The sequence below is a fragment of the Alosa alosa genome, chromosome 19, assembly GCF_017589495.1.
Source record: "Alosa alosa isolate M-15738 ecotype Scorff River chromosome 19, AALO_Geno_1.1, whole genome shotgun sequence".
In the NCBI taxonomy this organism is placed as follows: Eukaryota; Metazoa; Chordata; class Actinopteri; order Clupeiformes; family Clupeidae; genus Alosa; species Alosa alosa.
The window spans coordinates 20,765,392-20,791,583 of NC_063207.1; the positions used below are offsets into that span (position 1 = coordinate 20,765,392).

General features: G+C 44.6%; 1 protein-coding gene across 4 annotated transcripts in view; it reads right to left on the reverse strand.

Moving 5' to 3' along the window:
- The window catches only part of col12a1a (collagen, type XII, alpha 1a), a 56,816-nt gene that overhangs the window by 2,087 nt on the left and 28,537 nt on the right, over positions 1-26,192 (reverse strand). For all 4 annotated transcript variants that reach the window (XM_048227289.1, XM_048227291.1, XM_048227292.1 and 1 more), the window contains 34 exons: positions 24,212-24,341; positions 23,936-24,075; positions 23,455-23,584; positions 22,238-22,380; positions 20,283-20,412; positions 20,013-20,155; positions 19,674-19,803; positions 18,905-19,024; positions 18,582-18,728; positions 18,307-18,423; positions 17,257-17,409; positions 17,074-17,148; positions 16,841-16,980; positions 16,619-16,742; positions 16,288-16,431; positions 15,870-16,034; positions 15,743-15,781; positions 15,387-15,525; positions 13,833-13,975; positions 13,296-13,405; positions 8,279-8,434; positions 7,886-7,963; positions 6,278-6,364; positions 5,710-5,763; positions 5,142-5,237; positions 4,718-4,771; positions 4,168-4,221; positions 3,918-3,971; positions 3,377-3,448; positions 3,007-3,042; positions 2,848-2,914; positions 2,411-2,593; positions 1,735-1,812; positions 160-330 (listed from right to left, as the gene is read on the reverse strand). In XM_048227289.1, the coding sequence (XP_048083246.1) occupies positions 160-330; positions 1,735-1,812; positions 2,411-2,593; positions 2,848-2,914; positions 3,007-3,042; positions 3,377-3,448; positions 3,918-3,971; positions 4,168-4,221; positions 4,718-4,771; positions 5,142-5,237; positions 5,710-5,763; positions 6,278-6,364; positions 7,886-7,963; positions 8,279-8,434; positions 13,296-13,405; positions 13,833-13,975; positions 15,387-15,525; positions 15,743-15,781; positions 15,870-16,034; positions 16,288-16,431; positions 16,619-16,742; positions 16,841-16,980; positions 17,074-17,148; positions 17,257-17,409; positions 18,307-18,423; positions 18,582-18,728; positions 18,905-19,024; positions 19,674-19,803; positions 20,013-20,155; positions 20,283-20,412; positions 22,238-22,380; positions 23,455-23,584; positions 23,936-24,075; positions 24,212-24,341 (3,802 nt within the window). The remainder of the gene's footprint in view (positions 1-159; positions 331-1,734; positions 1,813-2,410; positions 2,594-2,847; positions 2,915-3,006; positions 3,043-3,376; positions 3,449-3,917; positions 3,972-4,167; positions 4,222-4,717; positions 4,772-5,141; positions 5,238-5,709; positions 5,764-6,277; positions 6,365-7,885; positions 7,964-8,278; positions 8,435-13,295; positions 13,406-13,832; positions 13,976-15,386; positions 15,526-15,742; positions 15,782-15,869; positions 16,035-16,287; positions 16,432-16,618; positions 16,743-16,840; positions 16,981-17,073; positions 17,149-17,256; positions 17,410-18,306; positions 18,424-18,581; positions 18,729-18,904; positions 19,025-19,673; positions 19,804-20,012; positions 20,156-20,282; positions 20,413-22,237; positions 22,381-23,454; positions 23,585-23,935; positions 24,076-24,211; positions 24,342-26,192) is intronic.

Sequence of the window (26,192 nt, forward strand, 5' to 3'; positions counted from 1 at the left end):
TAATGCTTTAATGGGAACAGACTCATTATTGTCTTCATGCCATATTCAAATAACATCACTCAACATAACATTAATCTGTTAGCTCTGTCTCCATTAAAAACATGCGTCATCATTCTAGCAGACAAACCCCCTAGCCTAATGTAAGACTCTGTGACTCACCCTGGTACCCTTGTCCGTTGTAAGGAATACCGACACACTGGGAAGAATCACAGTACCCTGGGGGTCCCGGGGGTCCCCTAACTCCTGGGGATCCCTGCCGGCCAGACTGACCACGTTCCCCAGATGAGCCAGGAGGACCGGGAGGGCCGGTCTGCGATTGGCCTTGTGGTCCTGGAAGAAAGAGAGAGAGGGGGTGGGGTGGAGGGTAAGAGTGTGTGTGTGCGTGCGGGTGTACAGGGGGTGGGGGGGCTTAAGACATGCCATCAGCAGCCTACTGACATCACCCTCGCACCGTCCCGAGTGGTCGTGGTGCGGGGGAAAACTGGTTTCTTGCACTGTAATTTAAATGTTTAGATGGCTCAATTAAAAAAACAGTGGGGAAAGCATTCCGTCCTCGGCGGAGTTACCCCCTGCCCTCGTCCGTCTAGACAACATAAACCAAGTTTGGGATTTCCCCCCTCCCCTCTCCCTCTCCCCTGTCTGCTCGGACTCGCTCCCTTAAATCAGCACATGTGCTGTCGATGAAAAGCTCCAGAGAGCAGGCGCTCGTTGAAGGAACAATCTGATTATCCGCCACCACCTCCAGCCTAACCCCCCCACCCCGACTTCTTAAACAATGAGTCATCGGTCGTAAGCTTCCTTCTACTGTACCGCATTCACACACATTTTGCCATCAGTTCATTCACAGAAACAAGACTTTGGCAGTGTCTGTACGAGCGAGAGTGGACTTAGACTGCCTCCGCTTCTCCCCTCCTCAGCATTATAGATGACATCTCTGGGACTCCGGGGGCTCAGAGCAACTTACTGAATAGTCATTTGTACGTGGGTGATGGTCATAAATGCTGATTTGAACATTTTTTTTTTTTCTGCCAAAATACTCAACAGACGTCATGCCGGAGCTGTTGAAAACCTCATCTATATCTCCTCTCATTTGAAATCCCACGGACAGTTGGGAGTCATCATCTCCACGACAGAAACAGTGTAGGACTGACAAAATTAGGGGCTCAATTGGGTGAGATAAGTCTTCTGAGTTGTATTTTCACTAGCCTTCCTGACCGATAAGGGACACTGTGCAAGTCAGCTGTGCGTGTCCATGAATGTGGATTAATGACAGTCTGATGTGTACAAACATCTGCCCTAGGGTCACTCACCGGCGAGAGTGACATAAATTCAGGAATAGAGAAGAGTGGCTGGCAATACATCTGACCAACTGAGATTTAATTTATGATGCACAGCTGCCGAAAACCAGGGTTCAAGAAATACATAAAGGTAAATCTCGACACCCCCATCCCCTCCCAACCTCTCTACCATAATGAGTCAATCTCAACTGTGATGTTTTGCTTTGCTGTGCTTTCTCTTTGGTCCACATGCGTTTCACAACTCCAACGGCTGGGTTGAGGAATGTGCTGTGGGGGGAGACAGAGCTCTCAGCCTTTCAGCACGGGGGACACACTGAGACTTCTCATGCTGTTGTTTAAAGTTGTTAAAAAAACAGTGGAACCACACACAACACAAAACGGTGTTAAGTGTGAAGGACTAGTTTGTTGGCGTGAATGGATGTGTGGGGGTGCGTACCAGGTGGACCAGCTGGTCCTCTCTGTCCTCGCTGTCCGACTCCGGCGCTTCCTCTCTCACCCTTTTCTCCGGGCATTCCTGTGTGATGGACAAGAAGGAGAAGCCAAAAACAATCGTTAGTGGCAAAGAGACCTGAGCAAATTACTGCCTCGTGATCTTATCGCTCCACCAGCGCGTGTCTTCCATCTTGTTCCGTTATCTTCAACAATTTACTAATGGACTGAGATTTGTTGTTTGCAGATATTCATGAAATTCATCAGTGAAATTGTGCTTTTACTGCCAAATGGTGCAAGGAGTTACGGTACTCCACATGCCAACAGGTCTACACCACATTGTGCAATGCCTTAGACCTCACTTCCCTTTCTAAGAGAAGACAGTTTTGTTGGATGTGAAATCCAAAATAAGATTATCTTACATATTTCAAGTCATTAATTCAAGACGGTTAGAATCTTGAATGAATTGGTTTCAAGGACTGAGATGTCATTCAGTGACTCTTAATGAATCTGAACAGGTCTAACTTTACAGCCGCAAAACTGGTTGGTTACTTTTCAGTGGCTTGCACCAAAGACAACAAATGTTAAGAATACCTCATGAACATAATAATCCAGTTTAAAGAATCGTAGTCAGGCAAAACCAAAAGCCATCAAATAAACAGCCTTGAGAACGAGCTCCTCACCTCTCTCGCCCTGTGGTCCTGGTAAACCGGGGTTTCCAGGGAAACCGCTGCGCCCACCCTGTCCTGGCTCTCCGCGTGGACCCTGGTTGCCAGCCGGTCCAGGAGGCCCGGGAGGACCAGCGACGCTGCTGCGGTAACCGCTCGGGATCTGGTTCAGCATCATGTCGATTCTGCTCATTTGTCCTGTGAACAATTTACACATTTGCATTTATTAATTAAGCAAATTTTTGTCCAAAGCGACAGATGTCAATGATAAAGCGACAGATGTCAATGATATTATGGGGCTATTGTACCCAGAGCAACTGGGGGTTAAGTGTCTTGCTCAAGGGCACAACAGTGGGTATTGAACCCACAAACCACATTAGATGTATACACAATACACAATAGCCTGTCTTTGATGAAAGCACGCTTGAGAGATATACAATGAGGGCACTCACGGTTGACCAGTTGCTCACACACTTGTCTGGCGACGGAGCGCATCATGTTTTGGGATGCAGTATCTCCCTGATGGCAACAGAAAGAAGAGAGTTTAGTCAAGACTTTGATGTCTATTTTCAAAAGCATGCAGCAAGACAACATGTGCATGTTTCACTTACTTTCTCTCCTTTTTCTCCCTTCACACCCAGTAGGCCCTGAAATCAACACGGACCAATTGAACAACAGGATTTCACAAACTTCCAAGTTCAATTTATTTTATGGTGTTTTCTATGTGAAACAAATCAACACCACAGTTTCTAATTAAGAACGGTTGTGATTCCTCAAGAGATTTCAAATGGCATGGAAAAGACCTAAAGTTTTATGCCATGTAATGGCTGCTAATTAACACTACATTTCCCATAAATGCTGTTAATAGAGTCCTCCATTGTTTCACAGCTCAACTCATCTTTGGTTTTCAATGCATCAGTGTGTACTGTGTCCATAGGTCTGTTTACACTAAAGAATTGTGTGACCAAAGCGTTAACATACAGGAAGTCCTGGTTCTCCTTGTTTTCCTGTGTTTCCTTGTGCCCCTGGCATTCCGGGTGATCCTGGGCTTCCCTGGAAGAGGGGAAAGAATACACTCATCAGCTGTCACTCTGTTAGTCATGCTGGGTAAAGTCAACCATCACAAACCCTCCAAGCTAATAACTGGGGCTCTGTAAGCACTAACATATGATGGGGGGGAACAAAACCACAACTCGGGTTCAGGAGAACACAGAGACAGCGCATAGTATAGCCATGCGAATGCAGGGTTGGCGTGACGCCTATTGATATTGAGGGGCCATTAACTGGAGGCAAGAGGAAACCACAGCACAGAAAATTAGATGCACGCTTTATTCTCATCATGGGAATGCTACAGGCGTGCAGACTTCGCCTCCTGAAAACGGCAGAGCTATGCTCTGGAGCCGAGGGGTAATTGCTAAGCATCAATCAGAAATGAAAGTGCACTTGTTTTGCATAAGGACAGGGAAAAGAGAAGGGGGGAAGAGAGGGAGGAAAAGTGGGGCAGGGGGAGCATGGCCCTCACCATTGGTCCAGGCGAGCCTCTGGGTCCGGATGGGCCCTCGGGGCCGGGTTGTCCCTATTGAGGCAGAGATAGAGACAATCACACACTGCAAATGGACTCCACTTGAGTGGCTGCATGAGAGGAAGTTTGGTTGGGGGCATCTGAATTTGGGCATTGCGTTGTTGTTGTTTGGTTGGGGGTTACAGTATCTGAAGTTGAATGTGGAAAACTACCACTGTGGGTGGCATCCCCCATGTGCTATGAGTCTTACCCTTGCTCCACCTGGCCCGGGAGGACCAGTAGGACCAGCAGGACCAGGAATACCCTGTGAGGAGAGAGAACAATTCCTGTCAATACACTACTGTACTCATCAACAGCAATGCAGCAGCTTTTACTTACTTATCATCTTCAATCTAAAGAGACGACCACACAAAGCAACCAAGCTTAATTTGTCGACATGGCCTTGAGGGATGACATTGACATATGCACTACTAATAAGCTATGAGAGCTACTAATAGCGCCACAAGCATTTTCTGAAATCATGATTCATGTGACAGCTGTGGCCATAAATCAAATCACTGAAAAAAGACTACATCAGTGAAGAAAGCAAATCTACAGATAGGAGTGCTCCTCTTTCACCATGCTCATTTAAATGAAACAGATGAATGAAATTCTTCTCCAGAACTGGCAGAGCACTGAAATAAGATTGTTTTGATTCATAAATTCAAGTGTGTTCTCCACAGAACATGACATCTGTTGGAATGTGTGAGAATCTAGAAGAGAGCTAAACATTCTGCCAAGCCAAACTACGCAGCCCTTACCTGACGTCCAGTGATTCCAGCATCACCAGCATCTCCTTTCGGTCCGGGACGGCCCTGTGGTACGAGAGACAACTGTGAGGGTGAACTTTCACACCACAGCCCCATATCTACAAAGCTACACACGTCTATTTTTAACCATCTTCCCTCTTTCTCAGGCATCACCCTCAAGGAAAAGGGAGTGACTGGACAACGTAACGATAATGTAACTCAACATAACTCTTGCACTTGAGAGGTCTGAGACGCCGCGCTGTAAATCAGAGAGCCCTGCAGAGCTTTCTCCTCCACAGCGTCTCCCACAGTGCTCAGAATGTATTAGGAAATGCTAATAAACGTCACTGACTGTGTTGCAGAGGCTCATGCACTGAGAGAGAGAGAGGTCCGATGATGTTTACATTTTCCCAGCCGGGGTTGTAGCATGACTTACGGGCTCTCCTGGAAGGGACAGCCCTTGTGGTCCTTGTGGGCCAGGAGGCCCCATTGGACCGACGAGTCCTTGCTCTCCTCGTGGACCGATAGGACCCTAAGCAGAACACAGATATAAATATATCACACTGCTGCAAATATGAAACAGGAGGCAGTAAAGCCATCACCGAGCAAGCCTTCCCTCCCTACTCCCTCCCCAAAAAACTCAAACGGTGTCCTATCCTGAGTAATGGCAAATTAAAGACACCTTGTTTGTGATTAAATCTAGACATCTTGCCATATTTAAAACACAAGGAAGGAGAATGCACACTGTGATTGAGTAGATTAAGTGAGTTCAGATGTGTGTGTGTGTGTGTGTGTGTGTGTGTGTGTGTGTCTGTCTGTGTGTGTGTGTGTGTGTGTGTGTCTGTCTGTGTGTGTGTGTGTGTGTGTGTGTGTGCGTGTGTGTCTGTCTGTGTGTGTGTACACTTGATGCAGGCTAACACTTGGTGGCCACTGTTCCACAGCTGTGCATGGGCTCTCGGCTGCTCAGAAGGGAGGATGGGAAGTGATTTAATGGGGCTACTTACCGGAGGGCCTGACTCGCCTCGGTCTCCACGCGGGCCTTTGGTACCGGGAGCTCCCTGAAAAAGCCAGCACAGAAAAGCAGTCAGCCCTGCCCACTTCCCCTGGAGACATCTCCAGAACATGCATCGGAAGTCCTCAGAGCCGAGCCCCTCGGGATTAGAGGGTCATGGAGCACGCGCATGGACATGCATGCTCAGTCCAAGGCTTCTTTGAGTCTCTACTTGCCATCCATATCTCCTGCTCTGTCTCTGTTAACATTTTTTCTAGCTGGGTCTATAAACTGCCTGTTCGTAGGGTGCTTGCTACAGTATATCCTCCAGATACGTATGGTGCTATTCACTAATGCAATGCTAACTTTCTTGGTCAAATGCAGAAGTAGTGAGTGGAGAGGAGGTGTCCCCTTGTTATTGCTAAATCTAAAGAGCAGGCGTGCGTTAATGGCCGGAGGGATAGATGGCCCTCCATCCCTGTAACAGAACACCTTTCCACATCATCACAAACAGCATGCTGAGTGGGCCTGTGATGACTTTGGGGGCCTGACGACTGACAAGAGAGCTTTAATGGATTTACCTGAGGGCCGGAGGGCCCCTGAGGACCAATGCTATCCTGTGCACATGTGCAGGAGTGGGGCAGAGCCGGACATTTAGCCTCATCTCTCTGGGAAAGGAAAACGGGTTTGGGGAGGACAGGAAGAGGGGTGGTGAAACAAAGAAGGGGCAGAAGACAAAGAGAGTGAGAGATGAGATTGAGTTGGAGAAAAAAAAAAACATTTTGTGGGCGGCGGCTCTCCTTGGTTCTCTCCCTCTGGTAGCTGAACAGAGGGATCAACTGACCCATGGGTCCAAGCTTGGATTGGTGCTTCAGACACAGAGCGCCACATCACTGGTCAAAAGGAAGCAGGAAATTACATTCCGCCACCCCACTTGAGTTTATGGGAAAAGATCCCAGAAACTGTTCAAAGACATTAAGATGAAGGAAGCACAGAGAGGTTCTACTCATTGAAAAGAACCAGGAGTGTTGCCATACAGTGAAATGGTTCGCTAACTGACAGGATTTAAAGATCACAAAGTAAGCTCCCTTTATATAGAACATTGTCAACCAGGTAGTTAAATAAGAATAATACATTTGTGTTATTAGTATGAAATTAAAGAATGTTATTATATTGTCCTGTAAGGGAATGTCAAGTGATGCAGTGCAATGCTGAATCCAATTGAGACTTATTTTCCAAATTGGCACACTTTTAATCCAAACATTTAGTTAAATTCACTTGCAACCAAAAACTACATGAATGAATAGAGGTACTGTGTAGAACGTAACTAGGAAACACAAAATAAGCTGAATCCTTTATGTCTGACTGGCTTTGCAAATATGGATGTCAAGACTTTTGCTGTTGAACCTTGATCAATGTGGTAGCTGTGCAGAACAGCTGGACTCAATCATCTGTATGACACTGGGAATATATATCGAGCCACATTACATGCTAGACTTTAAAGCATGGCCGTTACAGCTGCATTAGGCTTCATGCAAATGACATAATCCGACATGAGTCAAGGAAGCCAGCGACTGCAACTTTCTATACTTTCTGAATAAATTAGCAACGGCAACTTGACTGCATGACTTAAAACAAACTGTAATGACCATTACACCTAACTTCTAAACATGGCTTCATATCAAAACCAAAGCTTTCATATGTTCATCTAAAGAAGTCATACTTTAATATGAAACAGTTTCTGTGAAATATGACAGTTTACAAATGATGATCATACACATTGACTAGTCATCACTTAGATGCTCCTGGTTGTAACTACACTGACACACATAAACCTGCAGCGTCATCCAGACCTTCTCATTCAGTTGGATGCTACATCTGCATGGGAATATATTCACAAATGTATGTGCACGTAATAACATGCTGCAAAGCACAAGACACTGAGGACACTTCATTTATCATTCCTTTGTCTCTCCGCAGGCAAACTGCCCATTCCTTTCTGACAAGCCTCCTTTGAAGTAGAGCAGGCCTGATGACACCCCTAACAGATTCATCTGTGGAGATGACATTGCTGAGAGAAGATTTAGCCCCCCCCCTGCCAGGGTTAAGTGATCCGACTGAACAACGACAAAGCAAATCCTCCCCTTTCTCCCCCCAGCAAGACTATCTGTACCAAAAGCATCACTTACCGTAGCTGGCAGGTCACAACATCTGTCTCTGGTGGTCCAACCCAAGCTGCACACAATATCAAACATCTGGAGCTGGAACTGCACAAGAGAGGGGAAAAAAGAAGCACAAACGGATGTTACAGATGGCTTCCATTGACTCCAAGCAATGGGGAATGCAAAAACATGGCCACATACGCAGAACCCACTGAGCACAGGGCAGGTAATAAACGAGTGTCCTGTGCAACTATCCATCCAGCGTTGGGCATTCTTCAGTGCCGGGGCTGGACTCGCCAAGTCTTAATAGCCCATCGATGGACAAAAAGCTAAGCATAACAATGGGGTTCTTGATTCCTTTAGATAGCTGCTCTTCCTTGGAGATCGCTCAGAGCCTTTTTCCAGCAATTTTTCACTTACTGTTGCTGACTCCCTCTTGCCGCCACCAGACTTCATTTTGCCGAGCACCTCGTAGCCATCTGTGGAGACATTCTTTGCCTCTTTGATTTCTTTTTCGCCAACCTCCTGACAGTCCACGTTCAGCTTAACACTCTTCGGGGTGACTGTGATGTGGAGCTGGAAAACAGCAGAACATAGACGAGAATTGTTTTATTTTTTTCAATCCAAACTGTACAAAAGGAATTGGGACTTTACTTAGCCCCTTCTCAAAAACCATTCACAGAAAGAGAGAAAATAAATATTCCCTTCAGAGCCCAAACTAGAAAGAAAATGAACTTATTCAACCCATCTCAGAGTACAATTTTATTGCAAGCTATATATAGAAAGACTTTGCAATTAACAATAATGCTCGTAGAGACTTAGGCCTACAATTAGATAAATTATAGATTATTATTACATTATATCAGCCAGCGGTTAAATGTGAAGGGAAATCATGCGTCAGCTGTTTTCTGATCAATGGTGCATGGCGGAAAAAAAAAACCCTCTGAATCCTTTTCCTTGTTTGCATTTTCATGTAACATTAGGGCCACACAAGAGGTGCAATCTTCCAACTAATTCTTTCCGTGCTGTTCTGGAGAACCAAAAGGATTTTTGTTGCCATTTCCTGTCAAGAACAGCTTCACCACATCTTGGTATTATGTCATTTTGTGGTATGCCATCAAAAGTGCTCTTGTTTCCATACTTTCCTACGCCGTTGCAATTCTTGGTCTACCCATCTGACAAACAGTCTCTTAACACAGCTGACTTTCTTACTTTGCAGTGAATGATACCAACCCACAGACTGTAGGTCATCTCTCTTGGCAATTAGTGGAGCACTAATCAACTTCCTTGGCAAGAGAACCCAGTTGTTGACTTGCCACAAGTGAAAATGGGTCCGGGCCTGTGGCGTGGATTGCAGTAGATAGCCAACCACCATGTTCTTTGAAGCTTATTTCTCTTAATGATGGAGAGTTTAAAAAGAGGGACTGTACAGTTTCAGATTCTAATGCAGACATAATTATAACTAGGAAAACCATACCAAGTTGGATAGTATCCTTTTTTGCAACATCTCTTTTTCATCATAGTATTAAGAAGCAAAGTGGACATCCCTCCGATATGCAGAAACGTATCAAACATTTTGGAAAGCTTTGCAATCAGTAATGTCAGGAATATGGAGAAAACCCTCTTTGGAGAAAAGGAAAATATAACACGAGAGGAAAGTAATGATCTAACCATCAAAGGCCCACAAGTCACACACCCTCTCTAACCCCCACAAGCTTTCGGCTTTCTGGCTCGGCTGATATGTTCCGTTCTCACACTTAGTCGGATTCTCCTGACTGGCTTCTGTGGGTGTCTGTGAACACCCAGCATGTGGTTCTGTTTTGGGCTTCTCCTGTCAGGCTTCCACCGGGCCTGTCTGTCTCTCTCCATTTCATGCTCTCTTGGCCTGGCGAGCCAACTCTTTTCCTCCATTTTCTCGCTGCTTTCTCGTTCGGTGACAATTACAATTCTCCACCCCCCCCAAATCTTATCACCACTGCAGTCTCAGTTAAACTTTAACGAGAGCGCAAAATCAGGTCTAATTTAAATCCTGGTTAATATTAACATTTATCAGGTCCCCCCTCCACATCTTCTTTGTTGACAGTATGATTCACTGGTTGATGGTAACAAATAAAGTTGAAATATACAGGTCAATTTGTTTTACTGCAGTTCAATAGTATAAATTATAATGGTCAATGGGGACATATTTTTTGACTAGCCCGGAGATCGGAAAGGTTTCCCAAGTGAATCAAGGGGCCCAATTCCATTCACAGTTACTGCTTTGATTGCTAAAGCAGTTTCACGATTCATTAAGTCTCCTTGTATACTTCACTAAACATTGAGATTTCTTTAAAGAGCGTTGGATAAAGGGCTACAGTATTAAAACCTCGATGTGAGAACAAAAGACAGGGCCAAGATGTGGTACAGCAGCTTATGGGTGGACTGACCAAAGCAAGCGCCTTTAAAGCTGCTTTGATTTCTAGGAGCTCTCTCCTCGCTCTCATTAACTGCATGGGAATACTGGCGCGCATTCATCTCGGATACACGAACGGAAAGTTTGAGAGTCTGGAGGCTTTCAGAATAATAATACAGCAATTGTAGAGTTTTTGAATCCTGAAAAACATTGAGATAATAAAGTGCTAACGTTACTATTTATATTTGTTGTTAATACCTTTTGTTCCAACAAATGTGATCGTCCAGTTGTCTGCACAAGCCACTAAACTACAGGTAAGTATTCCAAGAAAGGCCAGTTGCAAAAGTTGGCAGACCTCCAAAAAAGTAAACCAAGGGGGCCCTGCAAAACCCTAAGTATTTGGGATCCCCAGAGGGTTAAGTCCCCATTTACAGAAACTATGATATTGGGGTTTCCTCCTATGATCAGACTGGAATGGATATAACTCTGTGCCCAACCATTAAGCAGGACTTAAAGTAGTCTACGATATACTAAAGCTGTCTGTGCAAATACACAGTAACCACATGATATAAGACACTGGCCATAACCAGAGACACCCATCATCAGACCACTGCAGATAAGGACGGCTGTGAGGAGAGAAATCCTGCTTGTCAGACGGATGCCAGACTTGCCAGTATGTCTCTCCATACACTGCCAATGTTATGGTTTTAAAGTCACTATAGCTCCATGGCTTCAGCGTTCTGTTTGACTTCTTTTTTTTTCGTGTTGAGTAAAGTAGCCTGTAATCTTGTGACCTCTATGGTGAGTTTAACTCTCCCATTGGTCAGGGTGGTTCGAGCCAGTTGAGGTCTCTTTGTGAGGCCCAGTGGTGATTGAGGAGGAAGCCACTGAACACACAAAAGACCACTGCAGCACACCAATGGTTTCTGGACCCAAAGCACGACAACTACAGCCCAATAAACTGACTGGCCAGGGCTCAACTACAGTCCAGGCGCTGCAGCAACAGTGGGGACTAATAGCATTCCACCAGCCTACTTTCTGATGTTCTTTAAAAGACTCTTTAATTACTTTTCTGTCTGCTTTGGATGGCATGTTTGCTGAGTGTACAAGGTCACTGAGAGAGTAACTATGAAGCAAAAACAAGTACAAGAAACAAACAAACAAAAACAAGCAAGAAAAGGTTCAAATCATGCAAAGGACAGTAAACATTTCCTGCCTTCGTTAGTCTTAACTGCCATTTGATGGTTTTTGTTCTCTGCACAAACACTGCTGTAAGTATGAGTGACTCACACAAAGAAGTGCGGGCTCAGCGTAGCAATCTAAAGCACTGCATGCCTTGTAAGTGGGTATTAGTCATCATGGGTGAACCATATTTCAACAAGGTCCTCACTAGAATTCAGAAATTCTACAAAAGAGAAACTATAACTCTTTGATAAGTTCCTCTCTAAACAGAAGGATGTAATGAGTGACAGATGGTTCCTAGCATCATGCAGATTCCCCATACCTAAGCTATGATGCGTTCTTTCTCTTGGGAACCATGCACAGGGAAAGGGCAACTGATCCCATATATTTCTAAAGTTGCCCAAGTGTATTTCAAACTATGTGGTGAATAAGTCACGACGGCATATTACTTTATGGCATGTTTATGTGAGTGAGCCTGAGGTTTCCTGACCTTCGAGGTATGTCTGCATGTGATATGACATTCAGAGTTCCACACTGTTCCATTGTGTTTCTATTCTGAGGAATATCTACCAGTGCAAAAAGGTTTTATCCATATAGGTTTGAAACAGTTTAGAATTGCGTAACTTATAAACATACTGATGTCAGAACGAAGCCTGAAATGTCTGATGGAGGCAAGTGATAGGACTTGGTGTGAGGGCACTAACATCATAACAAGGTGAGAATCCAAGTCAGTAAAGCAGAAGCAGAAGCCTTAAATGTCCACAGATGCCAATACTATCTATCACTAGCTTCTGTTCTCTGTACATTTTTGCTTGGTTTGCAACCGCAATGTACTTTCCACCGATCATTATATTGCTGACATAAAAAAAGTGTGATTAACATTTTTTGGATGACCAGTGGCCAATTCAGTTGGAAATCCGTTTCCAACCACAGAGGAAGAACAAGAAATAGGAGTAATTTATAGCCTTTGCTAAACAGCCTTATTAATAATCCCAAGTGATCATGTCAAAACATCTTGCTTCCACACAGAGGGGGTATAACACACACACAAAAAAAGAGTAAACTTATTGTAAAGAATTCCCATTGTTTCCAGTGGTAAATGATTAAGAATGTTGTAATAAGATACTGCTTGTCTAAACATGGATCCCAGTGCCATTAGTTCTCCACAGGGCAGCCACTGGGACTGTGGTGAAGAGCTCTCTGAGGCCCAATTACTGAAGTGTTTACAGCTTGCGATAGATCGCGGAGGTCAGCAAAAGCCTGCTGACAAACAACTGTGTATTTACTGACTCTCTGTCCTATTCATCAACATGACTGTCAACAGAAACAGCACTTGTGTAAACCAAGTGGCCAAAGAATTTGTTCTATTTTAAAAAAAATAATGAACTGTTATAGATCCAGTCACTCAATGACCAACATTACTTTTGGTAGATCTAAATTGTTCTGGCACGGACAAACAAACTAAGCAAGAAACGGGCCAACAGAAACAGAAGGGACCTTCAGAATGCCTTAAGTTCCTCAAAATGTTCCTGAGCACCAGTGACATGTTTAAATACTTCAAGGTGCTGAATGTGATAACGTTTCTGGAGTACTTAGGCTAGCAGGATTTACTCACCGATGACTATCATGAAAATAGATGCAATGATTAAAAAACTGGCTCTGTAATCAGGAACAACAATTTCAACATGGCCCAGCTACGCTGACCAATAAGGAGACGTACAGAGGCAAACAGGCACCACTGCCTGTTCATTTTTTATGCACGGCATAACTGAAGAAGGGAAAAGACTGCTTGATGAGTCTGGTAGCAGTTATCAAGAAATCGCTGGTCAAAATTACCTCGAGGTCAGTTTTAATGGTGCTTACCTTGTGGAAGCTCCCATGGAAGATCTTCTTCACGGGGGCACTATCAAATGAAACTGTCTGAAGCTGGCCTCTGGTGTCCTTGTTGTAAAATGAGAGAACCTTGCTGGATGCTAAAGGAAGGGAAAGAAAGCATTAAGATCAGCAAAATGTTTCCAACAAGCATTCACAACTAGAAGGTAACATTGACAGAAAAGCAGTGCAATGAATGCAATGAATTTTCCTTAACATTGCCAAGTTTGACACGGTAAGTGTTAAAAAAAAAAATGCAGCACAGCAGAAACCACTCTGCATTGACAGTCCAGTTGTGCCAATGCTAGATACAGATGCTGATTCTGAGGTTTGGGGCTCCTTCTCTAAGCAATTAGTGTGGAAGATCAATGCAACGTTTGAGCCTGGGACCCATTAAAATGGCTCAACTTTACACACTGTTATTTGGTACAGAGGGAGGGGGGGGATCAGAGACTAGGCTACAGTGGGTACAGATGGTGGCCGTGTTAGTGATACGCTCCACACTAGCCACAGAAAAGGGGGACTTACGGTTCAGGGTGAGTCCGACTTCGGGGTTGTTGTTTCCATCTGCAAGCTGCCATACGTCAAAAGCTTGAGTCGGGGTGTCAGGCAGGAGGCGGAGGAGCAGAATGATGGTGAATGATGGTGGCAGTCCGTCTGGGTGAATCTCCCTAGAAGAAACAGCAAATAAAAACAACATTAGCTTTCTTCTCTTTTCTTTCTCAGATGTTGTTTTGAGTGGTTTCACTTTGTTCGCTGGAAGGACTACAGATACTGCGGGGGGATGTAGCACTAGAATTTGGCACAAACAATTTTTATTTTACTGAATCCAGAGTGCCACTTCAGCGTGCCTGCCTTACAAATACATGCTGCTCACTAAAATAAAGACATTATGCACACATTTCACAGCCCACGACATAACATCCAAAGCAGAACATCCACTCCAAAATTCTTTACTCAGACAGGAGACCATGAGGAGCCATTTCTGTTATAAAAAAATGCATTGTGAGGTTAGCCATTAGTTTCTCTAACTTAACCGTAAAACGAGCAAATGAGACAACCACTGTATTATTTTCAAGGGTACCAGCACAGGTCAAGTACGTCCTCTACTTATGCTAGTATGTGAACTTATGATTGGCACATGCTACACATGATTACAGGCCTGCACTAAATGCTACTGACATATTTTAAGTTTGCAGCGCCATAACAGCTACAAGTTGACCACAGCAAAAGGCTGAGAAATAATCACAGCTGTTGGTAGGCGGTGTCAAGAGAGGGATCCCCTGCCCAGTCAGCACTGGAGACCAATGGAAAAGCCCTTGTTCACATACAGTATGGTCTTTGGGGTCAACCACCCCTCGGTCTCTTTCTTCTTTCTTTTTTTTTGGGGTAAGTGATATTTTCTCAATTGTATCATCATCAACCGCGGTGTATTCCAGGATCTCCACTGAGTAATTTCCAAGACGTTCGAATCAGACACAGGAGTGACCAGGCGCAGACAAAATCCCACCGTCCCCACAAACCCAAATAGACACCAAATTGTTCCCAGGTTTAAAACAAAAAAAAATGACAGCACATTACAAGAATTTTCTCCCTTCCCTCCTCTCTCCTTCCTTCCCCTCTGGTGTGAGAAATGTTTCCATTTGTGGAGTTTCCTATAGCACGCACAAAACAGAAATCATTAAAGACAAATTAATAAGAGACCACTTTGGCCAGGCAGGAAGGCTTCGGCAGGATTCTTTAGTGAGACTGCAATTGCCTGAGGGCATTGTTTTTCACAGTTACAGTAAAGGCAAGGTCCTGACCTCGGGGTGCTAGGATTGCTTTCAGTATGACATGTGTGGGAGTGCACATCATGGGACCATTATTATCCCTAAAACAAATCCTTTTCTCACAGTCACACTTCAGGTCGGTGAAACTGCGGCAACAAACACGCTTGCCCAAGCGCGTTGCTAATGCGAGTCAGGAGGACTGCGGTCTTTGTTGCTTTTCAAAGGCCATTAAAAATAATGGCAAACATTACAAGACATGGGAGAGCCCAAAGGTCTACCACAGGAGTTTGGGAGAAAACACACCACCTACTTTGTGGGTGCGGAGATGAATGCATCCTTGTGAAGTCTGTATGTGAGGAAGCTGTTGAACGTGCCGGGCTCCATGGAAATTCCGTTCATGGCAGCAAATGTCCTATCAGTTACGTTGAAGGCCTCCAGCATTCTGAAACCTGCCAATTACATTTCATTCAGTTGAACTCCCATAACCCATGCTAGCATGGACAGATGTCTTGATAGTTTACTTCACTGTCATTTACACATTATCTGATATGCATGTTCAATAATGCATAACATGTTCTAGGTCACAGGTAAAGAGGACCTATAGATTCAAAGGTGTTGGTATTTGATCATCAGCAGGTATACTGTACTTTCTGTCCTCATTCTTACCAGGTGTTGTGAAGCCATCCAGGTAAATCAATGGGCAAGCTGCAGAACAGAGGACAACATGGTGTGAAATAATTCCATGCTTTCAGTGGCAATTATCTTTCTAAAATGACGTATGATAGGGTCTTACTTGATGTTGCAGTTTCGCAGATAAAGGTGATGAGATTATCCTGGATCTTTGTGAAAGCATCAAAGTCATCAACCACAAAGACATGTCTGTCACTTGGCTTGCTTCCAATGTTTCTCAGCTCTACAACATCCACATCTGCAACTCCGATGACGAACACGCTGTAACCTAGAGACAAAGACAACATTTTTAACATACTGTAAGACACTTATCATTGAAAAGACAATAACACCACTACTAAAACCTTTTCATAAATGATGGCACTCTATGTGCATAAGCCTCATCAAACAGCAATAGATCAAAGACTTATGAGCAAAGCTGATGATTAAAATGTTTTAACAATCTCCTGTCAGCTTTACCATGGATCTATACCAATTTCAGTCTTCATGTTATCTCTCCTGAGGAACCATCTCTGACTTACCAGAATGCTGGAGTTTCATGGCACTCTTCTTCACGTCATCTTGAGCACGTCCATCGGTGACCACCACCAGGACCTTAGGTACATTCCTTCTCATGCCACTGTCTGAGGTGAAGACCTTCTCGCCAACGTACTTCAGAGCAGCACCTGATCAAGACATGAACATGAAACAAAACCTAGTTGGAGTTGCACAGTAAAACATATACCACTCTGGGGATAGGAATGGGAATGGGACAGCAACATTATATATATATATATATATATATTGCTAATAAGGTATTATTTGCATGTCATATACCTTAGTTATTAAACTGGGTCGCAATTCGGAACAAACCTGTTTTTGTATTTCCTCCTCTGTAGCGAACCAGTTGAAGAGCAGCCAAGGCCTTTCCTTTGTCCTGGTACGTGTTTAGCTTGAACTCGGTCTTGGCCTCATCACTGTACTGTACGAAGGAAACCTGTTTCCACAAAACCAACAGTCAGCACACCTGATGCCTAATGACGCAGAGAGGAGTTTTTTTTGGCTGAAATGCGAATGAGGGGTTCTGCCACGCACCTGCATGCCTTCATGGTTGATGACATCAAAGGAGCCGATCATGCTGAAGACAAACTGGATGACTTTAACGAAACTCTCGTCACCAATACTCCAAGAGCCGTCGATGAGGAAGACCAGGTCAGCCTTGGCACCTTTGCAGACTGTGGCAGACAGAAGCACATTTTGAGTGTGCTGCGTCAATACTAACAAATGCATGAGCAGCTTAATTAAACACATGGTGGTTTGAAACATACCCTCCAGGGCTCCAGGGATGGTGGGTGGTGGGGGGGCGGTCGGGGGCTCAGTTGGTGCCTCTGTAGGCTTAACCACTGAGGAGAGAGACAGACAAACGTTGTCGTACCGAACCACATCCATTTTAGAAGTAGTAGTCAAAAAATCAAATCACTTCATCCAACCCAAAAGAGAAAAGTCCTTACGAGTTCTCTCCTTGACACTGACTCCAGGGCCCTCCAGGCTGGGGGTTTGGGTGAAGACGGTGGTGTTGTACAGAGCGTCTGGCGTCAGCCCGTCGAAACAGTACTGGCTCTCCGCTGCTGTGATGGTCACCTCCTGGGCACCGCTGTTTGCAGCTGTGAGAGAAAGAAGACACCGAGAAGCTACAGTCAAGGACACAGTGGACGAGACGCACTGGACGAGTCCAGGACACTTTGCACGAGACAGAAAATGCCACTGTGATGACTCACGCCTCATGAGGTAAAAGCAACTGATGAAAATGAGCCCTTAATTAAGCAGCTGCACTTCATATTGCAGTTTGATTCGTTAAGAAAGCACAAGTGCTCTGGTTTTGCTCAACTTAAGGATCATTTATCTAGAAAGAATCACACCAGGCATACTGTATGGATAAAGAAATGGTGTATATTTTCTACAAATGACTTCTCGGCAGAATCGACAAGCGGATGATGAACAGGTACACTATGGAGACCGAGACCATGGCGGTCTTTATTTGAAGCAGCAGCCACCCTCTAACACACACAAGACTGCTTCGACTTGGCAAGCTTCTGCGCTTCCATCTGTAATTGCTACCATATACAGACTTAAATATTCCAGGATAGCTCGTTTTTTACAACCCTCCTCCAGTCTGCTAGCTAATAAGAAACAGGGGATCGGAGCGCAGTTCAAATGAGCATAATGTATTATTGTTAGACTTTATAACAGCTGAACCTTGAAGTTATTAGCTCCTCGATTATCTGGGCATGCAAACTAAGAACTACAGTAAACAACTCTGAGATTTGTGGATTACTTCTGATCCTTGGGCACAGTACATGTCAATAAACATTATATATGCCTGGCCATGAATTGTGCAATTGTGAATTGAGACACTGTGTGGAATTGAGATACTGTGTGGAAGAGCTAATTAGGAAGTCAGCTAAACACATAAATCAAAGATTGCATTACAGATCTAATAGCACAAATTAGCTGTGCTATATTTAATGAGGATATGTAAGGATGTGTTGCCTTGGACTTACGCTCGAATGGGTTGATTTTGAGGCGGTAAGAGGTAGCTGCTCTGTGAGGTGTCCATTTGACACAGTAGGAGTCGTAACCAACGTTGTATGTCGTCAGATCAGTCACATTCAGATAGACTGCAGAGAGAGAGAGAGAGAGATGGGACAGTTTGAAGTCTTCTGATATAAATAGCTCTCTATGCACATCAGTGATCCATTGCATATGTTAGCAAATTCTAAAATCAATTCCAAATCAGAGAGGTTTGTTTGTAAGAGAGCTGGATAAGAGGACATACGAGTAGTTCCTTGGCCGGGCAGAACTCCGCTCAAGCCAGCATCATACTGAGCGTACAGTTTCAGATCGTAAGTGGTGCCAGGCTTCAGGTTGTGCAGGTGGTAGGTGGTCACATCTCCCACATTGGTCTCCATAACTTCATCAGTTCCTACAGCAACCAAAAATATCAAATCAGTTTATGACCATTCTTGCAAGACTAGATTGGTATTTTAGTGTAATACTGTTCTCAGTGGATGTAATCATACCTAGTACAAACACACTGTTATTATTTTTAATTTTCTGCTTTTATACCCAGAAAGCGACTAGCATTACAAAAGCACTAACCTTCTGGCTGATAGACCAGTTTGTATCCATTAACCTTGGCAGGGGCAGCATCCCAGGACACCCTGAAGCGAGTGTACCACTCATCCGAAACACGCAGGTTCCGGGGCGCCAGAAGACCCACTGCATGTGGAGCAACAGACGGGAAAAAACAGATTGAGAAATTGCATGCAAGCAATTCACTGCCATTACCATGGCTCTGGCTCTGGGTTTTTTTCGCTGCACTTTTTTTGAGAGTGACTGCGACTTGATAGAGAAGATCCAGGGTCTTCCTGCTTGGCAAATGAGATACAGAGGGAAGAGGGGGGGGCAGAGAGAGAGAGAGAGAGATAGAGCAAAAGAGAGAGGGGGGCTGTGCTGGCGCACCTAAAGAAAGTCTCTGGGTCTGGAGGACAGCCAGTTCAGAGGGTCTGGCAGAGAGTGCTCCTGACCACGGGCCAAGACCAAAGACTGCTATTGTTTCAGTAATCTGCTCTGATGTTGCCTGCCTTTTGGTCTAACCGGGGAGTCAAGTTAGAGCCGCAAAAACCCCACAGGGGCAACAAAGTGGACAGAGACAATAGGAGCTCCATACATTACAGACACATAGACTGATTTACAATGCAGAGTCTATACATAAAGTATGTCCACATGTGCGTATGTAGTGTGTACAAATGTATATACTGTACATTAGGCATGCATGGTCAAATGCTTGTATGTATGTATGTATGTATGTATGTATGTATGTATGTATGTATGTATGTATGTATGTATGTATGTATGTAGTTCGTACATGTGTGACCATCCCCAGACAGCTCTCCTCCAGGCCCATCTGGGTAGATGGCAACCACGTTGATTTTATAAGGTGTATCAGGCTGAAGGTTGGGCAGGATTACGCTGTTCTGATTCCCAGGTACTGTTGTCTATACATGAAAAAAACAAAAAAAAACAAGACGACTTTCTTAAAAAAGAATATACCTGGAATTATACCTACACACATACATGCCACATCTACTATTGTGAAAACCATAAGACAGCATTCTGTCTAACTGTTTTGTGTGTGCTGGTCTTAACTTGGCAACTACATGTATACTGTAGAAAGCTATGTTTATTAACACTTGAGGCCACTTACAAATTCCTCAATGGGGTCTCCAGTGGTGGGTGCGTAGCCAATGCGATACTGTTGCACTGGGCCCTCGGCGTGCTCCCAGCTGACCGTCAGACTGCTGGTGGTGGGATCGTAGACACGGAGATTCCTGGGCCCACTGCGTGGCACTGACCCATACATGTAAAAACAAAACAAAACATGAAAAAAAAACAACAATCCTAGTTAAGCCTCTTAATCCACTCTGAGCCTTTTAATGAACTCTCTCAGTGGTTTGTACACAGGGCTGCTCCTTACGTGTTTTGCCGTCGTCGGTCACAGAAGGGCCCTCCCCGTCGGAGTACAGGGCTACCACGGCGACCGAGTAGGCCGTGTCTGGGGTGAGCTGCTCCAGGAGTGTGGTTTGGATGTTCCCTGGCACCAGCACCTAGGAGGAAACACCAGGGATGAGTCAAAGGCACTCAGGGGCTTAAGAGTATTCGTCACACTCCGCACAGTCCTTCAAAAACATACTCACTGGGAAGCTACACCAGGCGCGTAACTGAAGTGTTCCATTCACTTTGTGTCTGCTGCAACAATTAGCTTCCACTATAATCAATGGAAGTAGCTACACCAGACGTGATAGCTGTGCATACGTTCGAAAAAAATAGACCAGTCTTCTAAAATGTTCTTTACGCGTTGCAAACTGAACGCTTCAGTTACGCTCCTAGTGTAGCTTCCCTGTTAGACACAGGGCCCTAATGTATTTGGCAGGCAAAGTGCAAAGTCATGCATGACATACAGCTATCGTGTAGCATATCAGAGAATTGAGCAATGTTTGCGCTTTCATGTTTTGCCCATGGTGTTAAACTAGCAAATAGATTTTGTAAATTGGCTTTAGTTAGACTTAAGACTTTGCACTTTGCCCATCATTATGTAAGGTCACCCTGGGGTTGAGTTCAGACTACTCTGTTTATCAGGAAGGGCTGTCATACGTCATGATAAAAAATTGTGCTGAATACTTCTAATATCTAACGAGACTTGGCATGTCGGAGTTCAAGGGAGGTTTCCTGTAGAGAAATGCACCAGTGAATTAAAGGAAGCAGGGCCCTTGTTGAGACCATCCACTGTGCTCTGCGGCTGACATCTGACCTCTTTCTGTCGCCGACATCTGTTTGTGTTGTCTCTCGGGGATATATCTCTCGTGCCAAACGACTTGGCCTCCACGAGCAGCCACTTGTGTTGGCGTTGCAAAAGTGAAAGGGAGCCCAAGCATGCCTTTGATGTGCCTCGGTACTGAAAATTGCTGTGCCGAGGAACAAGTGATGAGATAGGGGTTGCCAAAGGCCCTCTGTATGGTTATTTTGGGGGGTTTTTACCCAGCAGCCGGTCATCGGCAAGTCTAAACAGGACCATTCAAGTCTCCTTGACAGGAGGTGAAAGGGAGTCAACCTCTTCTGCCTTCTTCTAATCCTGCCTTTGTCTACCGCATTCAATGTGTCATGGCTGAGATGAAGCAGTTTAATATCACTTCTCATCTGGCCTGCATGGAGCCTGACCCCGTAACCTGTTACATAAGGCTCAAATAAGCCCCCTTGTCCCTTATCTGTAACCCCTAAATGCTAGTAGTGTCCTTGAGTCTGCAGCCATTTAGTGATGTGTTGCAGACTTGCAGTATACACCCTCATGCATAAGTGAGACTCGAGCTACATTGCGAAAGATGTGGAAAACTGGCTGGTTTGTCGGAAAAAGGCAAGTCCAGAGTCTATCTTTTCCCCTCATGCAAAATGCTACGGCCTTGGAAGAGGCAGCATCATGGCTATTAACGAAGTAAAAAAAAGAGCACACCAATGGTCTATAATGTAATGTTCTTGCGCCTTCAAATAAAAAAAATGGCCTTTTGTTCCAAATGTTTCCGACAGATGTTCGTTTTCACGCAGTGTTAAACTGCGCAGTTATAGTTGCCTGACGGGCAGTCTGCCTCCGCAAGCACTTTACACCCCACTCCTTAGGTCACATGTCACCAGTGAGGCCTTAATGACCGCAAACAACTTGACTAAAACAAGCACAACATCGTTAACAGTGTCCACCCAAAACAGAGGGCTTTTTTTTCTCTCGATGTCCAACATATGTGCAGAGCATCTAGAGCCAATTTATGAGCTGAATAATGGGAGCTGTAACAATAGTCTTAGGGAGCCTGACCTCTGCTCTTTGACCCCAGTTGGTGGGCTTAATTAGAGAGTACGGGGAGGTCTAGGGGGGTGGTGACTCACCGACTCAGAGGGACGGTCTCCTCTCAGGGGGGCATAGACCACGCGGTATTGCAGGACCTCGCCGGAGGCTGGCTCCCAGCGCGCATTCAGGGTGTTTGTGGTGGGGTTGTAAACCTGCAGGTTTCTGGGAGGGTAACGCTCCACTAAAAACAAAGAGAGAAAGAGAGATAGAGAGAGAGGGAGAGAGGGAGGGAGGGAGAGAGAGAGAGGGAGGGTTGAGGAAAGTGAGAGTTGTCATGCACCATCAATCACACATGCATACTACCCTCGTGAGAACAACAATAAACTGTTATAGCCCAGAGCCAATAAGCTGAAAATAAAAATGGGCAAGGATTCTAACTTAACAGTTACCTGGTCTGAGTAGACTGTATCTTTCACCACAAAATATAATAACGTTTTACCACCATTGGTGAAAATTGCCTTTAAACTATAACAGACTAGCAAAACTTAAGGTTCACTGCCATGCAATAAACTCATAAAATACTGTACACAATGGAGAGCTTTTTTTCAACCTCATCAGGCACTTAAAGGCTCTGGTGTAAGTGATGCAGAATTGCTCGTTGTTTACTAGCATTAACAATGGCAAGATGCCAAGAAGAAAGCCTACACAGTTGAATAATAAGGCCATAAAACAGTTAAAATAACAGCGGCCTGTTCTTTACCCATGGGCTCTCTACATGAGAGGCCATTCAAGAGGACACGCATACAACACAGACATATTGCTAACAGAGACATCAATGAGGGAAAAAGTGACCCTCACTACATCACGGACCAAGCCAAAGAGTGTTCAAATGAAATGGCCCTTTGTTGTTTCTATCAATGGGAGCAATGGGTCAAACGCAATAAAAAAAAGGCCCCTGTCATGACACCCCCTCCCCGCCCCCAAATGGAAGCCGGTTTCTCACATCTGCCTCTGACGGCGATGGCATCACTACCAGTCATTACACCCAATAAACGGAGCTCATTAACTCCAGACTGGAGACACTTTTATAGGGTTTCTAACGCGTAGGCATGGCATCCTGAGTAATCAATCCACTGGGTCTGACTCATGCTGAGATACAGGCACAGACTTAGCTCTTACTGACAGGGGCCAGCCCAGCAGTCTACCATGGAAATGGGCTGCATGTTTGGAACTCCTAACAAACCCATTGTCCACTGGATTACTGTACATGTTATCTGGATGAAATGGCATTTGTGTGTTGCAAATGTGGACTTACGTGTCTTTCCATTCTCAGACATGCGCTTGCCCTCGCCCTGGGGGTACACGGGGACCACAGTGACGGTGTAGACGGTGTCGGACATGAGGTTCCTCAGAACTGTGGTGGTGGTGTTTCCACCGACCTGAGCCTTTAGGAAGAAACAAGAAACAAGCACGATGTCATGAGTCTCCTGCTACACAGTGTCTGAGTAAAAATGATTTAAAGTAATCTATCAGAGACAGGCATCATCAAAAAGTTGTGCCACTAAAACACTACCTGACAGTTTCAAATACATGGATTACGCCTAGTTCTAGACTACAGGTTTTGTTAGTGGAGATTTTCATTGAAGTTTTGTTTGATTCTAGAACTGGGCTTAATCCCTGTACAGGACCCCTGCTCTACAAGTCAGATATCAAGAATAACCATTACAATAACTATGTTGAACGTTTCATTGTATCACATGTTAATTTAATTTCATAATAAATGATTAGCATCATACCGTCTCCTCCACACCACCTGCGGCAGGCACGTAGTAGAGCTTGTACTGGCGGACATTGCCCTCGGCTGGCTCCCAGGTCACCTTCAGAGTGCTGGTGGTTGGGTCTGTGACCTGGAGGTTTCTCACGCCACCCAAAGGCTCTGCCGGCGCAACCGTTCAACACATAAACACCATCACTCAGACACTCAGGCGTGGTGAAACGGAAGATAAATAAAAGGAATCATGAGACTGATTAACCAGCATGCCATTCTGAAGACTCATTCGCTGGCCACTCACTTGTGGTGCCTTCGCCATTTAAGTCCATGGCTTCTCCAGTGCCATAAACAGCCGTCACAGTGAGGGAGTATGTGGTCTCGGGAGTGAGTTTCTGCAGATTCACTGTGTTCTTCTTGCCACCAATTTGAGTCTAGGGAGAGAGAAAATTAAAACCTTAACCCTCTCTTGAAGATGACCTAATGTCACACGTCATATTTTATAACAAAAACACTAACCAGTAAGGTATAACTATTTGGAATGAACATGCTGCTTTCAAAATGTCCACTGTCTGAAAAACAGCTCCATCACACAAAGCTTTCCACCATGTTCATTTAATTGAATGTTTGGTAAAAAACACAATCTTGTGATTCCATATATCTTCCCATGGAAGTAATACAGGAAGCACTTTTTACACAGAAGATACCAACATCTATTAAAGGTTGTATCAGCGATTTCAGGCCCAAAAAAGGCCCAAACATAAATGATCACATTCATCTAATCTTTCCTAACAATCCGCTAGCTGTCTGCCCCATAAGCAGGCCGGGGGAGGGAGTAGCGAGCTAGCTCTCTGTTTTGTTTGAACAACAGAAGTGACGTATCCCTGCTATCGCTGATACAACCTTTAATGTATGTTCCAAAAACAAATGTCAAAATAAATGGCTGTGTGTTTAAAAAGTGTTAGAAAGTCTTATTCTGATTTACAGGTACAGGCCTCAACCTATTCCACTAAGGCCCAGAAGTGAATATAACTCAAAGAACAAATGTGACAAAGGAAACTTCAAATGGGCTTGAGATCAGCTTCCGTTGATGATAAAAACGCTTGAATTACTAAAGAATGCCGACTTGGCTTTGCCACTGTGACTTCTTTGAAAATGGAATTCATTGGGCAGCAAAAAAGAAGTAGAAGAAAAAAAAAAAAAGCACAGTGAACATTCTGAGATCTTTTTAAAAATAAAAAAATAATCTGCTTCCCAAGGATGCAAAGAACACTGTTGCATTTTTGTTGTCCCATTAAGAGAGGGGACCTCGGTCCACTAATGGCCAAAACAGTCGGAAGGATTGTCAAAAACGTTAGAGCTGGATTTACTGCCCTGCCTCTGGCTACAGGACAGACACTGTTAAAAAAATAAAGAACACAAGGTCGCTGCTATACACAGATGTCTGGCCTAGAAAAAGAGAAATAGGCTGACTGTCTATGAGGGTGTGTGTGTGTCTGTGTGTGTGAGTGTGTGAGTGTGTGTGTCTGTGTGTGTGTGTGTGTGTGTGTGAGAGAGTGTGTGTGTCTGTGTGTCTGTGTGTGTGTGGGTGTGTGTGTGTGTATGTGTATGTGTATGTGTGTGTGTGTGTGTGTGTGTGTGTGTGTGTGTGTGTGTGCACGCAGACATGAGGGTATGCCTGCATGTGTGCGTTTAGGAGTCAGAAGTGACTCTTTGCCAACTCTGTGGTGAAGCAGCCAGTCTGAAAATCGGTGGAGACTTTAACTTGGGTGAGACAGTGAGAATCTTATCAGCAGACACTGGCAAGCTCTGCAATAGTCAAATCTTTCCAGTCGGCGCTAACCGGATTTTCATCGCCTGATGCACAAGGGGTGTGCGTGAAAGAATGTGTCTGTATGTATGTCTGTGTGTGTGTGTCCTCTCACTGAGGCAGACCTCTTCCTACAAATTGGAGATAGCAGGAACTCCCAAAGCCCCATATATGTGATGAAAGGAAGACCAGAGAACTTGGCACGCTGCTTGGAGACAGCTTCCAGCTTTCCAGCAGTGTCTGAGTGTTTAGCAAGCAATTTCATCAAGGCAGTCTGCTGATGGCTATCATGACAAAAAGGGTTTCCTCTCATTTAGATGGGAAAACATTCCACTTCCAAAACACCATGGAAATTTGGCATCAACAAATAACTAACGTATCACTGAACATTATATGAGTCACTTTTTTACTATGACAGCATGCAATGAAAATATCAATGAGAGGGAAAACATCCCTACTTTTACAGGGAAAAAGC